This window comes from Neoarius graeffei, chromosome 28, assembly GCF_027579695.1.
Source record: "Neoarius graeffei isolate fNeoGra1 chromosome 28, fNeoGra1.pri, whole genome shotgun sequence".
Taxonomy (NCBI): Eukaryota; Metazoa; Chordata; class Actinopteri; order Siluriformes; family Ariidae; genus Neoarius; species Neoarius graeffei.
This window is the reverse complement of record NC_083596.1, coordinates 10798862-10821398: the sequence shown is the minus strand read 5'-3', so window position 1 is coordinate 10821398 and position 22537 is coordinate 10798862. Positions and strand designations below refer to the sequence as shown.

General features: G+C 40.7%; 2 protein-coding genes across 15 annotated transcripts in view; one reads left to right on the top strand and one right to left on the bottom strand.

Annotated features, from left to right (window-relative positions):
• The window catches only part of srek1 (splicing regulatory glutamine/lysine-rich protein 1), a 40796-nt gene extending 32082 nt beyond the window's left edge, over positions 1–8714 (top strand). For all 13 annotated transcript variants that reach the window (XM_060912812.1, XM_060912807.1, XM_060912805.1 and 10 more), the window contains one exon: positions 7116–8714. In XM_060912812.1, the coding sequence (XP_060768795.1) occupies positions 7116–7247 (132 nt within the window). In that variant the 3' untranslated portion in view covers positions 7248–8714. The remainder of the gene's footprint in view (positions 1–7115) is intronic.
• Positions 8715–10383: 1669 nt separating this feature from the next.
• Positions 10384–22537, bottom strand: part of LOC132876147 (uncharacterized) — a 57644-nt gene continuing 45490 nt past the window's right edge. For both annotated transcript variants that reach the window (XM_060913439.1, XM_060913440.1), the window contains exons 11-16: positions 20497–20628; positions 20253–20399; positions 19862–19999; positions 14304–14397; positions 14126–14207; positions 10384–10956 (exon numbers count right to left, since the gene is read on the bottom strand). In XM_060913439.1, coding sequence (XP_060769422.1) covers positions 10417–10956; positions 14126–14207; positions 14304–14397; positions 19862–19999; positions 20253–20399; positions 20497–20628 — 1133 coding nt within the window. In that variant the 3' untranslated portion in view covers positions 10384–10416. The remainder of the gene's footprint in view (positions 10957–14125; positions 14208–14303; positions 14398–19861; positions 20000–20252; positions 20400–20496; positions 20629–22537) is intronic.

Here is a 22537-nt window from a genome sequence, read left to right as displayed (position 1 = left end):
AATCGTCCGTCTTGTTTACCTGGTGTTGGAGAGGTAGAGGCTTAGCAGTGGAGATTTGAGTGGCTGTTTTCTGAGCTTAGTCAACAGGCCGGCTCTGCAGCCTCGCTTTTGCTTCCGCTCCCGGCGCCGCCTCCTTAGCTTTGCTTCCAATAACAATCCACGGAGACCCCGCTGGTCTCGCTATCTCGTCCGGAATGTTTTTTTTTCTCGTCCGGAATGTTGTGCATGCGATGGAAATCGCTACAAACCGTCATTTTCTGCTGGAAACCAATGTCCAGTAAGTCCATACGGTTGTAGTGGATATTGAAGTCCGGTACAGACGAACAACACGCAAAAATACACACAAAAAACATAAAAAACGTGCACAGGTAGGGAGAGCTTGTAGCCGCAGCCGTTGCAGTAGAATTGTATATAGTAGGGTTTTCCAGAAGAAAAGGTAGAAGTAGAAGGCGGAAATATGGCGTTTGACCGACAAGATGGCGTCTGTCACAATCTGGATCGGCTGTGACGTCACATGCAAGTGCTCCATATGATACGTTTTGCTGGCTTTTCAGCTAAAGCTGAAAGGTCAGATCAAACATGAAAGAAAGGTCAGATTCATGGAAGGGAAAAGGATGTGGATGGTGAGAGAACTGTTCCTCATTGAGGAGTCCAGTACTTCTTTACTGCCACTGTAATGTCAAAAAAGAAAACTAACTGGAGAGACTTGAACTTATTTTTTAGGAGTACAGTTTTATTTAATAATAATTCATTTACATTGTAAAGCGGTCCCTGAACACACAACGTTCAGTGCTGTTGTTGGCCTCATTGCCCTGAAATTCATGTCAGCGATGAATGACACGTGGTCGGGTAAGTTGGAGTAAAAGCTACAGGATGTTGTAGATATGACATCTGGTGCTCTAGATATAAAGCGATAATGAGATTATCTGTAATGATTGTTATTTTCAGTAACCTTCACGTGCACTCTGGTGTTTTCACTTGCGTATAACCGATTGCAGTTGGTTCCGTTATTCTGGCCTACTTCTCAGGAACTGTCGGTGGAAAAATAACAGTGATAAAATCATGTTTTGAAGTATATTATCTCTGGAAATGGGGCCAGAGCACTTAGGACTTTGTAATCTCAAATTCATCTGTTTTTATATAGAAAATTAGATTTTTATTCTAGGTCAATGTGCACCTTGCAGCAAACTTTTTTTTTTTTTAATTCGGGTTTAATTTGAAAATTCTCAGAAAGACGGATGTGTCGACTTCAATAAGCTGAGTCAGTATAGCGTTTATGATTTTAGAGATTTTTTTTTTTTTTTTTGGAACCACAATATGATATGTTTTGCTGGCTTTTCAGCTAAAGCTGAAAGGTCAGATCAAACATGAAAGAAAGGTCAGATTCATGGAAGGGAAAAGGATGTGGATGGTGAGAGAACTTCAGGACGTGCCTTTATTATAGGAAAATGATGAGATATTTTTCATTACAGGCATTTAGCAGACGCTATTATCCGGAGCAGCCTGGGGAGCAGTTAGGGGTTAGGTGCCTTGCTTAAAGGTCATAGGTAATGGTCGGAGCTGAAATGTAGAAGATCAACTTTATTGTCTAGAAGAACGACCCGAAAAGCGAATTCAATTTTCCTCATGTCTAATTTGCACCCTAAAATTGAATAAAACGGTTAAAATATACTGTTTTGCACAATTTCCGAAGGTTTGTTTACATCTCACTTGTGCGCACTTTCACCGCCAGGGGACCGTCGTCGTGACGTCATTTAAGCCAAACAGACTGGGAGCAGCTCTGCGTTTACCTGCGAACCGAGCACACGTGTACAGACTTTGGTCGTGAGAGGTTGTGTAAAATGTCTGATTGCGATTTTGAAGTAGGAACTCTCCAAATTAAATATCGAGAGGTGAAACCATATATGTATGAACCTATGGCCTGAATGTGGCTCACTGGTTTGACCGTGCGGCCTCGGAATCGGACAGCGACTCGGCTGACTCTGATCGCGGTGACCCCGGACCTCAACAAGACTCGCGCCCAAACGATTTATCCTGGTAGTTATGATAAATTCCTACTTTCGTCGTAATACTAAATAAGAGCCCTTTTGAAGAATAATTAAACCGCCCTCCCTAGTGGATATCGGTAACGATTACTGGACAGTGCGCCGGTAGGCCACATTAGCCTGCCATCCGCGGCATTATACTATTTATAGCCGACTCTAAGTGAGGAAATATCCCTTTGTCTCATTTCTACAATGATTGTACAGGATCCCTCAGGATTCTTGACTTGTCAATTGCAAGCAAAAGTAAAAATGTTTACCTCCAATCTTCTCCTTTTTGCTTGAGCGTTGCTGCTCCGTTTCTTCTTTGACTGCTTGATTTTATTTCACTTGCACAATCCACTCTCTCCGCCTTGTCTCCTCTTCCGGAAAAAGCCAACCCTCTTGCTCCGCCTCTTCTTCTTTTTTTGGAAAAAGCCAACCCTCTGACGCCTCCTCTTCCGGAAAAAGCCAATCCACTCTCTCTGCCTCGTCTCCTCTCTCGGTAAAAGGTAAAAACTTCTTCCTGAACCAGTTCCGTTGTTACAGTTCACTGCACAACAATAAGGCATGGTTTTTCTTTTGGAAATTTCCGAACGCACGTCTGCACTCTGCACTCGGCAATGCAAGTAAACGGAAGTGGACTCAACTCAAGCGGTTTGTTTGGCTTAAATGACGTCACGTGCCGAGTGGTCACAAAAATAGCCGAACAGAAATTCACTGCGATCCGCGCTAACTTATTTTAATTATTACTTGTTAACAATACTTCTTGGGACCAGAAGAAAATTACAGAGGGTTTTTGTAACACAAAGTTTCAAATGTGCATAAAATTAAAACCGTTGCCTATGAGCTTTAAGGGCACATCAGCCATTCCTGCTGGTCCAGGGAATCAAACCAGCAACCTTTTGGTCCCAAAGCCGCTTCTCTAACCATTAGGCCATGGCTTCTGAGAGAGAGAGAGAGAAAGAGAGGACTACGCAAAAGTCTTAGGTATACTTTATTTTTCCATACAGACTTTGTTATAGATTTCTATTTTATGATTTCTACATTGAGTCAGTACAAAAACATTTTGGAGTCCAAACGTTCATTTATTTTCCAGCACAAAATTAAATGTTACAGAAAAAAAAGCCTGTATCTGAGCAGCATGTTACATAAGAGATGACTTTTCAGATTAAAAAAGAAAAAAACATAATGAAGGCTGCTGGGTTTTGGTGCAAAATTAAGAAGCGAGTGTGACAGTCAAAGTGTCCAGAAGAACTGGGGCTGGTTCTGGAAGACGCTCAGTAAAACCTACGGCTCACTTCCTTATCAAACTGCACTCACTGGACCTCAGACTCCAATATATATTTAAAGCAAAGGGTCGTCTCACACCACATATTGACTGACTTTAATTTATTATGACTTACTGCTGTTTTTTTTTTTTTTTTTTTTAAATGTTAACACAAATTTTTAAGCCATTTTTAGTCTACAGCAGGGCTGGGCAATTATTTTTTCCATAGGGCCACATGAGAAACAGAAAATTTTGTGGAGGGCCGGACCAAAAGGCTGAACTAAATTCTGCATAATATTAATTGTATTTCTTTATATAAAGCAGTAAATAACATTTGTTTTTACAAGCCACTAAGACTGGTAAGAGTATGGAAAAAACAAGGTTGCCTTACAAAAAATGTCATTTATTCAATCAAATTTCCCAAAACAATGGTTAACAAAATGTGAACGTTTATACCTTTTTTTTTTTTCAGTCACATTCACCCCAAAACACAATAAAGACATCACAATATTGTCTTTCTACTCCAAATATCGAGCAAGATGCATCATATTATAATAATGATGCCCACATTTGTAGTCTAATCACCTCATTTGGTGTTTTTTATTTGTTCAGTGAGACAAATCTAGTCTCTGTTGGTCTTTAACGAGTGCATCAGAGTCAGGTTGAATGTCTGAGGTGGAGATGCGAAGCACAGCTGACAGATGATCATCAGTCGATTCGGTGTAGGAATCAGATCTACAGATCGGCTCGGGCTCCGGCGCCTGCTGGTGACGTCACACGATGTGATTGGCTGGACTGTTTGAAGGATGACGTACAAGTTTGTGGTTGGTCTGAACAAATTACGGAAGTAGTTATCGCGGGATTAGGTTTCGTGGGATTTCATGTCATGTTCGTGTCGCGCGCATTGCGTTTTTGTTGAACACAACTTCAAAATAAAAGCAATGCACATTCAGTCCATGCGTGAGGTAAAATTAGAAAATACGTTTATTTTGTAATTTCTAATTAACCTTATGCGGGCCGGTCAGAATGAACCAAAGGGCCGGATGCGGCCCGCGGGCCGGAAAATGCCCAGGTCTGGTCTACAGCATTTCTTGACAGCATCAGACTTTTGCACAGTACTCTGTGTATGTATATTAGGCTACTGTCACACTGTCTTGTATCTTGCCACGTCGTGGCGTGTGGGTCAAACGCCAAGGAATGAGGCGCATTTTGTCCAAAATTAAAGCCCTGTGATGTACACTGCGTATCTGGGGTTTGTATGGGGTTCAAGGGACATAAAGTTATGGTGTACTGAGGCGTATGATGCATTGGCGTGGCGTTCACAGGTGGGTGTAAAAGGGGGCCCCATGCTGCGTTCATTGTCATTCTTCACAGTCAAGAAAGCATCATGCTAGCGAAGAAGTCAGGACCCAAGAAGGGCAAGGGAAGAGGGAAGACCTCAGCCGCATCCACCCAGCCAGCCTCGGAGCCACCTTCATCAGACACGTGTCGACTAAAGCATCCGCACAGCGTAATAGGTGTTTGAATATCATTCCCGCTGCGTCACTGCGTACACGTGACGTATCAAAGCTGCTACGGATTTTTTAAGCGCGGGCTTAAAAATACGCCGCACCCTGGCGTACAAGGAGATCATGTTAGGCATCCTAGAGTATTAGCTACATAAGCTGGCGATGCTGTGACGTCCCTTTCTTACTGCCACATATCCTGATACCCCATACATACGCAAGGCTGAAACGCCAACGTGTGAACCAAGCATGAGAGTACACGCAGATGAGAAATGAACATGGATGCAAATGGCACGCCTTTTGGCGGATGCCGCCTTTTTCACGGCTGTCTGGGGGACTTGTGTGAATCGCGCAGATCCGATGAGTTTTTTTTATTTTTTTGGAGGGGGGGGCGTTGGAGTGTCTGATTTATAATTTCATCAAAGTAAATTCTGTATTAAAGGTCCCATGGCATGAAATTTTCACTTTGAGGTTTTTTAACGTTAAAATGAGTTCCTCTGACCTTCTTAAGTCACCCCAGTGGCTAGAAATTTCATAATGTGTAAACCAAACTATGCCCAACATTTGAGAATGGCGCGTCAAAACGGCGCGTTGATAAGCTCTTCCCTTTACTACGTCAGCAAGGGAGATGATCCCCACGCACTGTATGGATTGCCCCGCCCAGTTGTAGTGAGGAGACCATAGAGGACACAACAACATGGCATCACCTAAGCGAGCGAAACATGGAAATTGCGCTGTACATGGATGTGCCAACACAGAAAAGAGTCTGTTTTTACTGCCGACGGGAGAGCCCCTGAAGACGCAGTGGCTTAATTTTATTTACTCCAATAATACGCCGTCGAGTCTACCCAAGACGGTGTATGTTTGTCGGAAGCATTTTCCTGAGGAATGTTTCCACAACTTGGGACAGTACAGGGCAGGTTTTGCACATCAACTGTCACTGAAGCCTGGGTCCGTACCAAGCATCCCTGCTGCATCAGCCACAAACACCGAACAAGTAAGCGTATAACTGGTCGTTTTGCCGTGTTTTAAAATCGGTGCGTTAGCCTAGCAATGGCTACATTAGCTGTGCAGCTAACCGCTTCCTGCAGTTAGCCAGGTACTCTGCGCTACAAAACTAAAGAGCATGCAGCATGCTCTGTTAAACTGAGTTTAGTCTGGAAATTGACTGTAACTTATGAGCTTATGTTTGACTATTGCTCCGCAATGCATGTCTTCTGTTGGATAAGCGCTATGTTGCTGTAGTTGCTGCTTCTATCCTCTTTGGTTATGGAGTGCGTGTTCAAGCCTAGGGTATTATACGTTCGTAGACTACCACTCCGAACACTCTCACACACTGTTCTCTGTGTCACGTTGAGTTTACGAAAGGAGTCCGAGGGAGAACGGGGTTTTGTCTTAGCAGCGTGGCTACAGGCGCCGATAGCAGCGAGTATGTGTGCGCGCAGCTTGGTCAAGCCCCTCCCCCTCCCCCCCATGGCCCGCCCCCACCCTCTACCCTTCCCCGCCTCCTGCTTCTCATTAGCAAAACGACGCACTGGGAAAAGCGCTGAAATGGGGCTTTCTCCCAGGAGGCTATATTTACGTGCCGAGGGTTCATTTCGAGAAAGGCTGCGGATATAACATCCGGAAACCTCCACGAGCCCGTTTACAGCATCAACAAACCACCATGCCATGGGACCTTTAAAATTACTAAATAAGCAAATGCCGTTACAGTCCATGAAACATAGGAAGTCTAAGTATGAGAAGAAAACAGTAAATCAGAAAGCTGCGCACGTAAAGCCAATTGGCTGCGCGCCATTATCTGCGGCTGGCTGCACTTCACTGCACGCGCAAGGATTTCCATCAGTCCAACGTGAGTTACGTAATCGGCTTTACGTGCGCAGCTTTCTGGTTTACTGTTTTCTTCTCATACTTCCTGTTTCATGGACTGTAACGGCATTTGCTTATTTAGTAATTTTAATACAGAATTTACTTTGATGAAATTATAATCACACTCCAACGCCCCCCCCCCCCCCCCCCAAAAAAAAAAAACAAAACAAAAAACAACTCATCGGATCTGCGCGATTCACACAAGTCCCCCAGACAGCCGTGAAAAAGGCGGCATCCGCCAAAAGGCGCGCCGTTTGCATCCGTGGAAATGAATCAACTTCGGATTGGTAACAGTAACTCCGGTTCATGTCGTTTTTCACATGCCGCCATCGTGGATTATTTTCTCCAACAACACGTCACCCTAGCGTTGTTTTATTCTTCACATATACACCGTAACGCCCCCGTAGAAGACAGTTCAGTCTCCGTAACTAGCGTGTGGTGTCTTCTCAGATGGAGAGCGGGTACAAGCAGAAGGAACACGACTACGAGAGCGATGGTGAGGACATGGGCTCGGGTGCCAGCGAAGACTTTTCTCCTCACGGCCATCACAACGGCGAGTACGGCATCGTGCACGCAGACTAGTGCGAGGAGTTCTCCACAGCTGAGTGAACTGGATCAAACCTTAATAACTGAGCTACAGAGAGCTGACACCTTTCTTGTAAGGGTTCACATACTTGAAATGTTCATGTTCCTCTTTGTACAGTATTCTCTCTCTTCCCCTCCCCCCATTATGTTAGATTCTTAGAACTGTTTTTTTTTTTTTTTTTTTGTGTACTAATTATATCCGAGCTATATTGAAATATACTGTATGCTTGTGTATAGCTCGAGATTTCTTTTCTTCTGTCGGTCATTTTTAGATATGAAGCACCTCATGGACCTGAATTATTATTATTATTATTATTATTATTATTACTCCTCTTCATGATATCTATTGTTCTGACTTTTTACAAGAAGCCGGGGATAATTTCTTTTTCATGTTCATTTGTGTAGTTATGCAAATGCCCTCAGTTATTAAGAGTATAACCTTAGTAATTACATTTAAATTTAAAAGAAATACTTGGGGGGGACGACACCTAGTATGTAAAAAGTGCCTGGAAAAAAGTTGCACATATGTAAAAATGATAACCATACATATACAGTAGCTTGTGCATTTATCAACGTATAACTCGTTAACAAGGCTGGTAGTCAGTGCTTTTTAGATGTGTTTTTTTTTTTTTTTTGCCACAGTATTTTGCATAAACTAGTAATGATACAGTATACAGTACTTTTACTGTACAGTGATTTATTAAATCCGTCCATCTGAATTTCAGTTTTTTTCCCTCCCCTGTCATGTTTTATGTGCAAGTCTTTACATTTGAAGTAATAATTGATGTCTACTGTTTAAAACAAAAAAAAAACCTGATGAGTTATACGTTGTCTGATACAAGTTGGGGAACATTACAAAGGTTCTGAAAATTATTTTTTTATATCAGTTGTTTAGTCTAAGATGTAGTTTGGTCATTATATATAGTGTGTATAGTTGAGGGCAGATGTTTGCACACCATTGTGTGGTGATTTAAATAAAAATAAGTATCTTAAAACATTTCCATCAAGAAGGTTTGTAGTGTATGCTGTGACATTAATGGGGGTGTCGTCGAAGCTTGCTTTTCTCCCCCCCTTCGTGTCATAACTGTTCTCTTCATTGTCATCTAATCGATTCTGGAGTCACTGGAAGTTTCTTTTTAAACTGTCTTGGTTCGTTGTTTAATTGCAGGATGTGCCCACATTTCATATTTACCTGCCTAGAATTTTATTTTGTTGTTGAACTGTTAAAAAAAAAAAAAAAAAAAGAAATAAATTTTACATTTTCTCGACATAGGAGGTGCAAACTTTTGCACTCCGCTGTATGACTATTGAAACTAACATGTAAAACACGACCTCAAGAGAAAGTGATGGTTCTTGACCTATATTCTTTTGTGCATTGTGGTTTCTGTGGATACATTTTACCTATTTTTGGAAATGAACATGTGTACATTTAAAATGAATAAATATTCCCTAAAACATATTAAAGGTGATGTACTTTAAACTCAGTGGTTTCGCTCTCAAGCCTTATACAGTGGTGCTTGAAAGTTTGTGAACCCTTTAGAATTTTCTATATTTCTGCATAAATATGACCTAAAACAACATCATATTTTCACACAAGTCCTAAAAGTAGATAAAGAGAACCCAGTTAAACAATTGAGACAAAAATATTATACTCGGTCATTTATTTATTGAGGAAAATGATCCAATATTACATATCTGTGAGTGGGAAAAGTATGTGAACCTTTGCTTTCAGTATCTGGTGTGACCCCCTTGTGCAGCAATAACTGCAACTAAACGTTTGCGGTAACTGTTGATCAGTCCTGCACACCGGCTTGGAGGAATTTTAGCCCGTTCCTCCGTACAGAACAGCTTCAGCTCTGGGATGTTGGTGGGTTTCCTCACATGAACTGCTCGCTTCAGGTCCTTCCACAACGTTTCGATTGGATTAAGGTCAGGACTTTGACTTGGCCATTCCAAAACATTCACTTTATTCTTCTTTAACCATTCTTTGGTAGAACGACTTGTGTGCTTAGGGTCGTTATCTTGCTGTATGACCCACCTTCTCTTGAGATTCAGTTCATGGACAGATGTCCTGACATTTTCCTTTAGAATTCGCTGGTATAATTCACAATTCATTGTTCCATCAATGATGGCAAGCCGTCGTGGCCCAGATGCAGCAAAACAGGCCCAAACCATGACACTACCACCACCGTGTTTCACAGATGGGATAAGGTTCTTATGCTGGAATGCGGTGTTTTCCTTTCTCCAAACATAACGCTTTTCATTTTAACCAGAAAGTTTTATTTTGGTCTCATCTGTCCACGAAACATTTTTCCAATAGCCTTCTGGCTTGTCCCCATGATCTTTAGCAAGCTGCAGATGAGCAGCAATGTTCTTTTTAGAGAGCAGTGGCTTTCTTCATGCAACCCTGCCATGCACACCATTGTTGTTCAGTGTTCCCCTGATGGTGGACTCATGAACATTAACATTAGCCAATGTGAGAGAGGCCTTCAGTTGGTTAGAAGTTACCCTGGGGTCCTTTGTGACCTCGCTGACTATTACACGCCTTGCTCTTGGAGTGATCTTTGTTGGTCGACCACTCCTGGGAAGGGTAACAATGGTCTTGAATTTCCTCCATTTGTACACAATCTGTCTGACTGTGGATTGGTGGAGTCCAAACTCTTTACAGATGGTTTTATAACCTCCTCCAGCCTGATGAGCATCAACAATGCTTTTTCTGAGATCCTCAGAAATCTCCTTTGTTCGTGCCATGATACACTTCCACAAACATGTGTTGTGAAGATCAGACTTTGATAGATCCCTGTTCTTTAAATAAAACAGGGTGCCCACTCACACCTGATTGTCATCCCGTTGCTTGAAAACACCTGACACTAATTTCACCTTCAAATTAACTGCTAATCCTAGAGATTCACATACTTTTCCCACTCACAGATATGTAATATTGGATCATTTTCCTCAATAAAAAAATGACCGAGTATAATATTTTTGTCTCATTTGTTTAACTGGGTTCTCTTTATCTACTTTTAGGACTTATGTGAAAATCTGATGATGTTTTAGGTCATATTTATGCAGAAATATAGAAAATTCTAAAGGGTTCACAAACTTTCAAGCACCACTGTACATATGAAATGGCAGCAACATGGTTTCTTAAAATATCCAAATACAGTTAGGAAAATGGATTTGCAGTGCCGTCTGCGAAATACGGTTGATCCAGAGCGCCTCCTGTGTCCTTGGATAAAGAGAGCGGCTGGCGGAGGTAATCCTGACCTGGATTGGAAGACGTTGGTCCTGAGCTGGAAGGAGCCGCAGGTGCAGTCTTGGTGATCTGCTGGAAAAGCTCCATGGTGGTATAGTCACTCGTAAAAACACTTGTTGGGTTTGTTACGGCTGTGGGGATGGACGCTGTGTCTAATACTCGAGGTAGGTCCGCTATATTATTAGCTTCAACAGGTAGATCTTCTGTAGGCTCTTTATGTTTACTGTCTCTGGGAAAATCCTCATTAGGTGTGTAGTTTATTGTGGTTGAACTTATAGCAGATAAAGGAGGTTTGTTATCCCCCAGAGGAGGAACTGTATTAGGCATAAGGAAAGTCTTAGTCCAGTCCTGAAAGACACTGGAGGTAGAATGTGTCTCCTTTTTGGTCTCCAGCACAGACACGTGTTCCTCCGTCTCCTCACTTGGCTTGCACAAAAGCGCCATCACTTCCTGTAAACGAATGAGTAAAAATGTATGTAATATAGCTTTTTTCGTACATGGAAGAATTTCAGTGCTGTTATTTTGCAAAAAAGAAATCTTAAACTGCATTGTTTGTTAGAAAGGTTCTTTGGATAGTTAAGACATCTTCACTTGGAAACATTCTGAAAGGGAGTTCAAACTAAAAAGCTTGAACAAATATCGAGGAAGCAAATTACATTAAGTTTTCTCAGGCATTAAAAATAATCATTCTCGAACCTGATTGATCAGAAGGTATTGATTTGATTTTCTATAATGACAATATTGATAACTGTTATTGCTTTAGTAACAGCTCATTCGGAGAGACTTGTATGGTTGACTATCGGCACAATCTAAGACTAATAATTAAAAGAAGAAGCTTTTATTTGGGGCGGCACGGTGGTGTAGTGGTTAGCGCTGTCGCCTCACAGCAAGAAGGTCCGGGTTCGAGCCCCGTGGCCGGCGAGGGCCTTTCTGTGTGGAGTTTGCATGTTCTCCCCGTGTCCGCGTGGGTTTCCTCCGGGTGCTCCGGTTTCCCCCACAGTCCAAAGACATGCAGGTTAGGTTAACTGGTGACTCTAAATTGACCGTAGGTGTGAATGTGAGTGTGAATGGTTGTCTGTGTCTATGTGTCAGCCCTGTGATGACCTGGCGACTTGTCCAGGGTGTACCCCGCCTTTCGCCCGTAGTCAGCTGGGATAGGCTCCAGCTTGCCTGCGACCCTGTAGAACAGGATAAAGCGGCTAGAGATAATGCGATGAGATGAGCTTTTATTTGTCACATGCACACTCGAGCAGAGTGAAATTCGTCCTCTGCATTTAACCCATCTGAAGCAGTGAAAACACACACATGGAGCATGCTACAGTGCTTGGGAAGCAGTTAGGCGCCTTGCTCAAGGGCACTACAGTCCAAGGTCACCCCATGTTAACCTGTAGGGGAAACCAGGGCACCCGGAGGAAACCCACGCAGACACGGGGAGGCCCCCGTCGGCCGCTGGGCTCGAACCCAGAACCTCCTTGCCGTGAGGCGATAGTGCTAACCACTACGCCGTGGTGAATTTATAATGTGATGTGATTTAACAATGGAAAACATATAAGTTTCCCCATCACTGGAGAGTCTTCAGTACATCAGATTCTGTGGTTTCTCAGTAACATGACCAGCTGCGTTTGTTTCTCATTATTAACATCAAGTGAGGGAATGACAGTTTATAGCTGTTACAATATACAGTGGTGCTTGAAAGTTTGTGAACCCTTTAGAATTTTCTATATTTCTGCATAAATATGACCGAAAACAACATCAGATTTTCACACAAGTCCTAAAAGTAGATAAAGAGAACCCAGTTAAACAAATGAGACAAAAATATTATACTTGGTAATTTATTTATTGAGGAAAATGATCCAATATTACATATCTGTGAGTGGGAAAAGTATGTGAACTTCTAGGATTAGCAGTTAATTTGAAGGTGAAATTAGAGTCAGGTGTTTTCAATCAGTGGGATGACAATCAGGTGTGAGTGGGCACCCTGTTTTATTTAAAGAACAGGGATCTATCAAAGTCTGATCTTCACAACACATGTTTGGAAGTGCATTATGGCATGAACAAAGGAGATTTCTGAGGACCTCAGAAAAAGCATTGTTGATGCTCATCAGGCTGGAAAAGGTTACAAAACCATCTCTAAAGAGTTTGGACTCCACCAATCCACAGTCAGACAGATTGTGTACAAATGGAGGAAATTCAAGACCATTGTTACCCTCCCCAGGAGTGGTCGACCAACAAAGATCACTCCAAGAGCAAGGTGTGTAATAGTCGGCGAGGTCACAAAGGACCCCAGGGTAACTTCTAAGCAACTGAAGGCCTCTCTCACATTGGATAATGTTCATGAGTCCACCATCAGGGGAACACTGAACAACAATGGTGTGCATGGCGGGGTTGCAAGGAGAAAGCCACTGCTCTCCAAAAAGAACATTGCTGCTCGTCTGCAGTTTGCTAAAGATCACGTGGACAAGCCAGAAGGCTATTGGAAAAATGTTTTGTGGGCAGATGAGACCAAAATAGAACTTTTTGGTTGAAATGAGAAGCGTTATGTTTGGAGAAAAGAAAACGCTGCATTCCAGCATAAGAACCTTATCCCATCTGTGAAACATGATGGTGGTAGTATCATGGTTTGGGCCTGTTTTGCTGCAGAATGGTTAAAGAAGAATAAAGTTAATGTTTTGGAATGGCCAAGTCAAAGTCCTGACCTTAATCCAATCGAAATGTTGTGGAAGGACCTGAAGCGAGCAGTTCATGTGAGGAAACCCACCAACATCCCAGAGTTGAAGCTGTTCTGTACGGAGGAACGGGCTAAAATTCCTCCAAGCCGGTGTGCAGGACTGATCAACAGTTACCGCAAACGTTTAGTTGCAGTTATTGCTGCACAAGGGGGTCACACCAGATACTGAAAGCAAAGGTTCACATACTTTTGCCACTCACAGATATGTAATATTGGATCATTTTCATCAATAAATAAATGACCAAGTATAATATTTTTGTCTCATTTGTTTAACTGGGTTCTCTTTATCTACTTTTAGGACTTGTGTGAAAATCTGATGTTGTTTTAGGTCATATGCAGAAATATAGAAAATTCTAAAGGGTTCACAAACTTTCAAGCACCACTGTACCTGAGAACAGGAACGTTCTTGTTTCATGAATGTTCCACAACATTAAATGTAACTAAATGGATATAATGTATGACGCCATTCTTCAATAAATAAATAAATAAATAAATACATGTAATTGTTGGCAAATTGCTGTGGTATAAGAGGAATAAAGCACTTTAGGCGTTTGTATAGTTAGTAACTAATTTTCCGATAACACCCCCTCCCCCGGTGTCTTATTCCTTCGATGTTTCTTACAAAAACACTGTTAAGAGATTCTCTCTAAACTTCTGGGTATGTTAGCATTCCTACGTATGATTTTAATGTCAAGACCTTAGAATCATAAGGTTCTAACATTTTCTGACCGTTTTACTTCAGTTGACACTGATCTTACATGAGAAAACTATTCCTCAGACGTTTCAACATATAAACTCTTATGGCGCGCCAAAACAACAACTTTACATCCTAGAATTACAGAAATACCATCAGTCCAATACCACTAATATATCCAGAGCTTTCAAACTCACCAGTTCCTGACCGCCTTCAATTTCCTGTACAGCATTACTGTTGTAGGGATTGGGTATACTCGGCCATAGAAGTTTCTTGGATCTAGGTGATAATGATATGTTGGATGTCAAATCTTTCATTCCTTTTTTCAATGCAGTTCTAATTAAGGTGTTAAAAATATTCAAACTGGAGCTTTACCTTTTCAAAAGCCGAAAGCACAGATGAGTGGCAAGTAGCAGGGCAACTATACTTACAGTGACGCCTGCCAACATTCCACCAATAGCCGTCGAGTCTGAGGAAGCAGATAGTCAGGTACATTTTACATCCATTACAGAATCATCAGCTTGTGAAACCTGTAACTGTACTGAACAGGAAGCATGCATTCAATCATAAAACCTCTCCTACCACACTAGCTATTATTGGTTTAAAAAAAAAACCCAAAAAACCCCAAACGCACCAAGCACTTATTTATTTATTTATTTATTTATTTCGAGCATGTATAAAAAAATGTATGTAACTATTTGTACATACAAAAGAAAGAAAATAACATAAAGAGCTAAGACATTACAAAACACCGCACATTGTTCGAAAAAGGAGTGGGAAGAAGTACAATACTTTTTTAATTTCCCACCCCCTTTTTAACTACCCCGAAATCCAAACTACATTAATACACCTATAAAAATATACACCACTTCATGAATATCTATATAAATATATAATTACAAAAATAAATATATACTACATACCATATATACACTTCATAAATATCTATATAAATATATAATTACAAAAATAAATATATACTACATACCATATATACACTTCATAAATATCTATATACATATATAACTACAAAAATATATATATATATATATATATATATATATATATATATATATATATATATACACACTTCATAAATATCTATATAAATATATAATTACAAAAATAAATATATACTACATACCATATATACACTTCATAAATATCTATATAAATATATAACTACAAAAAAAAATATATATATATATATATATATATATATATATATATATATATATATATATATATATACACTTGTGTTCAAAATAATAGCAGTCCAACACGACTAACCAGATCAATCACTGTTTTTGGTGGAAATTATATTACTACATGGCAAATAATTTACCAGTAGGTGTAGTAGAGTCGTAGAAAACCAACAGACCCAACATTCATGATATGCATGCTCCCGAGTCTGTGTAATCGAATAATTAAGTGAAAGGGACGTGTTCAAAATAATAGCAGTGTGGAGTTTAATTAGTGAGATCATTCATTCTGTGAAAAAACAGATGCCAGTCAGGTGGCCCTAATTTAAGGATGAAGCCAGCACATGTTGTACATCCATTTCTCTCTGAAAACCTGAGAAACATGGGTCGTTCCAGACATTGTTCAGAAGAACAGCGTGCTTTGATTAAAACGTTGATTGGAGAGGTAAAACGTATACTGTAAAGAAGTGCAGAAAATGATGGGCTGCTCAGCTAAAATGATCTCCAGTGCTTTAAAATGGACAGCGAAGCCAGAGAGACGTGGAAGAAAACAGAAGACAACCATTCGAATGGATCGAAGAATAGCCAGAATGGCAAAGACTCAGCCAATGATCAGCTCCAGGGTGATCAAAGACGGTCTGAAGTTACCTGTGAGTACTGTGACAATTAGAAGATGCCTGTGTGAAGCTAATCTATCGGCAAGAAGCTCCCGCAAAGTTCCACTGTTAAAAAAAAGACGTGCTGAAGAGGATACAATTTGCCAAAGAACACATCGACTGGCCTAAAGAGAAATGGAAAAACATTTTGTGGACTGATGAAAGTAAAATTGTTCTTTTTGGGTCCAAGGGCCGCAGACAGTTTTTCAGACGACCCCCAAACACTGAATTCAAGCCACAGTACACTCTGAAGACAGTGAAGCATGGTGGTGCAAGCATTATGATATGGGAATGTTTCTCTTACTACTGTATGATGTTGGGCCCATTTATCGCATACCAGGGATCATGGATCAGTTTGCATATATCAAAATACTTGAGGAGGTCATGTTGCCTTATGCTGAAGAGGAAATGCCCTTGAAATGGGTGTTTCAACAAGACAACGACCCCAAACACACCAGTAAGCGAGCAGCATCAGGGTTCAAGACCAACAAAATGAAAGTTATGGAGTGGCCAGCCCAATCCCCGGACCTTAATCCGATAGAAAACTTGTGGGGTGACATCAAAAATGCTGTTTCTGAGGCAAAACCAAGAAATGCAGAGGAATTGTGGAATGTTGTCAAATCATCCTGGGCTGGAATACCTGTTCACAGGTGCCAGAAGTTCTCAAAAACCGTGGTTATACAACTAAATATTAGTTTAGTGATTCACAGGAATACTAAATCCTTAAGATTTTTTTCAGTTTATACAGTAAATATTTGGAGTTTGTAATGAAAAATGCAGACACTGCTATTTTTTTTTGAACAGCCCAATGTTCATTTTTCTTCATTTTCTGTAAAGTAATTAAAATATTGATACATTTTTCTTCATGTTTTCATGTAGAATATAATGTGCAGTGTTCCCAATGCATGGAAATAAAAACTATTATAAGGATTTTGAGCTTTACTCACGTTTTTAAACACACTGCTATTATTTTGAACACAACTGTACTATATACCATATATACACTTCATACATATCTATATAAATATATAATTACAAAAATAAATATATACTACATACCTATCCCTGTAAATATAAATATATAAACTATCCCCATAAATAAATATATACCATATACTAAGATAGTTCTAATATAACAATCAACCCTATTCTATTTATAGATTTATCCCTGATCATCCTCTGTTAACATACTTCCTCTTCTATATACTTGTTTAAAAATATTTTTTATACCTTTTTTTAAACAGATTTATATTTGCACTTTGTTTTATTTCTGTCTCCAGTCTGTTCCATAAAGTCACCCCACAGCTCGATACGCACATGCTTTTCGTATTTGTTCGAACCTTTGGTTTTTTAAAATTGAGGTCTCCCCTTAGATTATATCCTCCCTCTCTTTCACTAAACATTCCTTGTATATTTTTTGGCAATAGATTATTTCTCGCTTTGTACATTATTTGTGCTGTTCTGAATTTGACCAGATCCATACATTTCAATATGTGTGATTTTATGAATAGTGAGTTTGTGTGTTCTCTGTATCCTGTTTTGTTTATTAGGATACAGTGCTGCAGCACAGCAACTATTGTTCTTCTACGTGTTTCTCTTCTTCTTCTTCTTCTTCTTCTTCTTCTTCTTCTTCCGTATTCTTCTTCCTCCTACGCAAATTTCGATTTCAAATAACTCAATAACCGTACGTCGCACACAGACAAACAATATATCAAATCGTGCGGCTCGATCGGACTCGCTATGCTATTACTTTTCTCTACAGAATACGATTTTTTCGCGACGTAGTCGCGAAAAAATCGCCCAAAAAAACCCCATTCATTTCTATGGAATTAATTGAAAAAAAAGCACTTTTTCAAACATCCACTGCTCTGGCATGCTTTCACCTAGAGACGTGATTCAAACTCTAAAACGTAGGAAAACTTCTCCTCTGTGGATCTGGCATCCAACTTTTCTGCTAGGTTCTACACTTTCGGATCAGTCCCGGCTCAAACGCCATGTGGGTTCCGGGAGAAAATCCGGCTTTTGAATGGGTGTCTATTGCGTTACACACCAGCGCATCTCGTTAAGTCAGAGTGGAGAGAGCTTGAAAAAAAAGGTCAAACTTTCTCGCTTAAACTGTGTTTTCAGCCACAAATTTCACTCTACAGACATGATTTTCTCAAAAGTAGTAGGAAAACTTGTCCTGATTCACACAATGTGTCTACCTAAACGATAGGATTTACAGTTTTTGAATGAGAAGCCTCAAACTGAGGAGAGCACAGGTGAGCGGCCTCACTGACTCCCATTATAAACGGGACAGAAAAGTCTCTCATTTTTAACTCGTTCTAGTGTCGTCATTTTTAACACTACAGACAAAAAAATACATCATTTTATTCAGGAGACCCTTCTAGCGCTCACTGTGAAAGAATTTTGTGAATAGCTGCTTCCGTTGTCAAGTTATTTGTCATTGTTCGAGGCCTGGTCCTTCATAAAAAACAGCACAAAACTCCATACCTTGTGTGTCTTAGCTCATTGACACCCATTATAAAAGTGACAGAAAAGTCTCTCATTTTTAACACTACAGACAAAAAATTACATCAGTCTATTCAGGAGACCCTTCTAGCGCTCACTGTGAAAGAATTTTGTGAATTTCATTTTTTTTTGTGAAAAAAAAAACCCAGCCTCGGTCGGCATGACACTTCAGCTTAGCCGCCCACTTTATTAGTAACACTTCTGTTCGTACATACAAACTACAAACACTCTTCTTAGAGTTTAGAGTTTATTTTATTTTTAAAAGGGACAGTGCACAAATTAAACATTATCCTTGTGGTAAGGACAGATGTCTGTCCCAGGTTATAGCAGTACATGCTAATTTCCGCCTGTAGTCACTTTGTTTATACTCTTGAATAGCTCTTCTTCATGACGGCTGCTGTCTCAAGCACACACATAATCATTGCATTGAAACATCATTGCAGGTCACACATTCACGGCCAGCAAACATGCGTGACCGAATTGCTTCGCGCACTGCATCCTCTCACAATTTCCCCCGGGGAATTGTCCGGTCTAGTTGTCCTTATTGCTCTTTTCTGTATTGTACGTATCGGCTGCAGAGTGGTTTTGTAGGTGTTTCCCCAGACTTCGACACAGTAAGTCAGATATGGCAAAAATAACGAGGAATATAGAGTACGCAAAGATTTGCAATCAAGAATATGTTTTGTTTTCCACAGAATTGCTGAGCACTTTGCCAGTTTTGCTCGTATGTATCCTACATGAGGTTTCCAGCAGACTTTATGATCCAAAATCACACCAAGAAATTTAATTTCCTGTACCATTTCTATCTTAGTATTGTCTATTATCAATTCTACATTACAATCTATTTTGTGTCTCCCAAACAACATGATCTTTGTTTTGCTTAGATTTAATGATAATTTATTTTTGTCAAACCATAGTTTTAGTTTATTTATTTCAGTTGTGATTGTCTCCAAAGTCTGCTGCAAATTCTCACCAGAACAAAAAAATATTGGTGTCGTCTGCAAACAAAAACAAATTTCAGTACTTGCGAAACTCTACATATGTCATTGATATATAATATGAATAATTTCGGACCTAATATTGACCCCTGTGGTACCCCGCATGTAATGTTCATGAAATCAGATTTATGGTCACCTATCTGCACAAACTGTTGCCTGTTTCTTAGATAGCTTGACAGCCAGCTCCACCCAACTCCCCTAACACCACACAGCACAAGTTTCATTAGTAAAATATGTAAGCAAAGCCTGTCATCGTTGAGCAAAAAGCCCATGGTTTTTAAATGGAAAAAAGTTAAATGTACCACGAATATGAAATTAGGCAGACGTAGTGTTTAGGTAGCAAACTCAGTGTCTATTCTGGGTGACTAATTTGGTTGTTCTGATACAACATTGGGCCAGCACTGGGGCTACATTGGTATTTTTCACAACAACCCAATGTTTGGCCAATATGGATGAAAGTCTACTGGCACTGGTGGCCCAATGGACAAAGTTATATTGGGTTAATATTGGCACCCAATATCAGTTGACCACTAAACGGCCTCACGTGTTGGTATGGAAAAACTTACTCAACGTATCAAAGCACATAGATCCACTCCTCTTTCCCTCCCCTGCAGCCGTGTAGGCAGACAGTAGCAAACAGTAAGTACTTCCACTTCGCAGATTCTGCAACTCATAGCTGTTCATGCTAGGATCCACTGTGATATCTGGCGAACACATCCACATATCCAGAATACTGGAAATTAAAAAAGTTGAATATGCATATACATACTGTATACATGTTTGATTTGAAGGGTAAATTGGGCCTTCATAGCACATTCATAAGACATACATTTTTACATTTACTGTATGTCTTTATATCTGCTGCTGATGGAGTTTACAGAAAAAATGACTCCTGCTTTGTAACCAAACGATAAACCAGTGGAGTTGTGCCTTTGATGAACGTAACGCCAGACTCACTTTTTTCTCTTTTGTCTTGTGTGTAGTAGATGATGTAACCTTGCAGAAAGCCACGCAGGTCCTCTTCAGGCACCGGACTCCATGTAATCACAAAGGAATTCTGGGTAACCTTAGAGCTGCTCACGTTCCTAGGAGCAGTGAGTGGAGCTAATAGAAGAGGACATGAAGGTTCGAGTAAGTCTTTACAAGGTTATGACCTACACGTAATACAGTAGTGATATTAGTGGCGTGAAACTGAACTGACTTCCTTCAGTGAGGTAGACCTGGGTTTTTCCATATGTCTGATCACTGTTATTTACTTTCTTCAGGTTGCAGGTGTCCTTTTCTTTCCTGGCATGCAGTAAGAAGTGGTATCTCTTATAGGGCTGAAATGCAACTGCGCACAAAGCGAAAGGAAAAATGCTGCTTAGGATAGATATACTGTACCTCAAAATGGAAAAATGTATGTTGCGTTATAAAACTGTTCAGGATTATTTCTTGTCACATGACCATGCTGGTGGAATATGGTTTAATAGTTATCCCCTGAATAATTACAATCATGGGGGGAAAAGAAACCACACCCTCCTTCAATTCTGTTTTTATGTATCCATCCATTATCCATAACCGCTTATTTTGCGCAGGGTCGTGGGCAAGCTGGAGCCTATCCCAGCTGACTCTGGGTGAGAGGTGGGGTACACCCTGGACAAGTCGCCCGGTCATCGCAGGTCATAAGATCTCATCTCATCTCATTATCTCTAGCCGCTTTATCCTGTTCTACAGGGTCGTCGGCAAGCTGGAGCCTATCCCAGCTGACTACGGGCGAAAGGCGGGGTACACCCTGGACAAGTCGCCAGGTCATCACAGGGCTGACACATAGACACAGACAACCATTCACACTCACATTCACACCTACGGTCAATTTAGAGCCACCAATTAAACTAACCTGCATGTCTTTGGACTGTGGGGGAAACCCACGCAGACATGGGGAGAACTTGCAAACTCCACACAGAAAGGCCCCGGTTGGCCACTGAGCTTGAACCCAGAACCTTCGTGCTGTGAGGCAACAGTGCTAACCACTACACCTCCGTGCCACCTGTTTTTATGTATTCAGGGCCTAAATAGCAATTGTGTGGTCCTCAGCAACCTCTATAAACAACCAACCAACCTCAGTGACAATAACAAAAAAACAGGATTTCTATATGTAGTCATTTTTTTCCAAAAAGCAAACCAACAATCAGAAACCGGGGGGAAAATAAGCACACCCTTCCTACTTCCTTGTGGAAGATATTACTAATGAATGCACATAATTAGTTCATCATCAAGGAGTGTGACTATCTCTATAAAATCCATAGATGCTAAAGAAGGCAAGTGGACTTGGTTGAAATCCTTGAAGACATTTCACTTCTCACCCGAAAGGCTTCTTCAGTTCTGTCTGACTAGTGGGGAGTTCCAGGTATTCATCCTCTAGTGGACCAAAAGCAACCCTAAGGAGACTCGTTGAGGTCGCATGGGTTCTTGACCCTCTCAGCGATCCTGTAGGTTGTTAGGGTCACTGGAGGCCCGGTGTGAACAGTAGAGGGTCACTAGGGTGATCTGTGGGTCATTGGCTCTCTCTGCCATTGTGACATGTGAGTCATTGAAGTCGCTGAAAACGCCCCACTAGTCAGATAGAACTGAAGAAGCTTTTCGGATGAGAGGCGAAACGTCTTCAAGGATTTCAAGCAAGTCCAGTTGCCTTCTTTAGCACCTATGGATTACGATGACCTGGACGACTGAGAACCTTCACAGACATATCTCTCTAAAAGCAAAAGTTTGGTGTGCTGGAGCACACCGGTGTGTGTCTACATCATGTCAAGAAGAAAGGACATCAGCCATGGCCTCAGAGAAACAATTGTTGCTACTCATCAATTTGGTAAGGGTTATAAGGCCATCTCCAAAGAAATTAAAATTCACCATTCTACAGTGAGAAGAATTGTTTACAAATGGAGAGCTTTTAAGACAGTTGCTAATCTTCCCTCTTAGCAAATTCAGTCCAAGGTCACACTATTTGATGTTCAGAAAGATAAAGAAAAACCCAAGAACTATATCATCGGACCGATAGGGTCTGGGAAACTTGCAGACACAACAGTGAACAATACTTTATAACAGGATATTCTTGACACCAATGTGAGGCCATCTGTCTAGCAGATGGGCTGAAATTAGGTCATGTAACAAGACCATGATCCCAAGCACACCAGCAAACTGACATCTGACTGGCTAAAGAAGCAAAATGATCAAAGTGTTAACCCAGCAATCAAGGTGTTAAC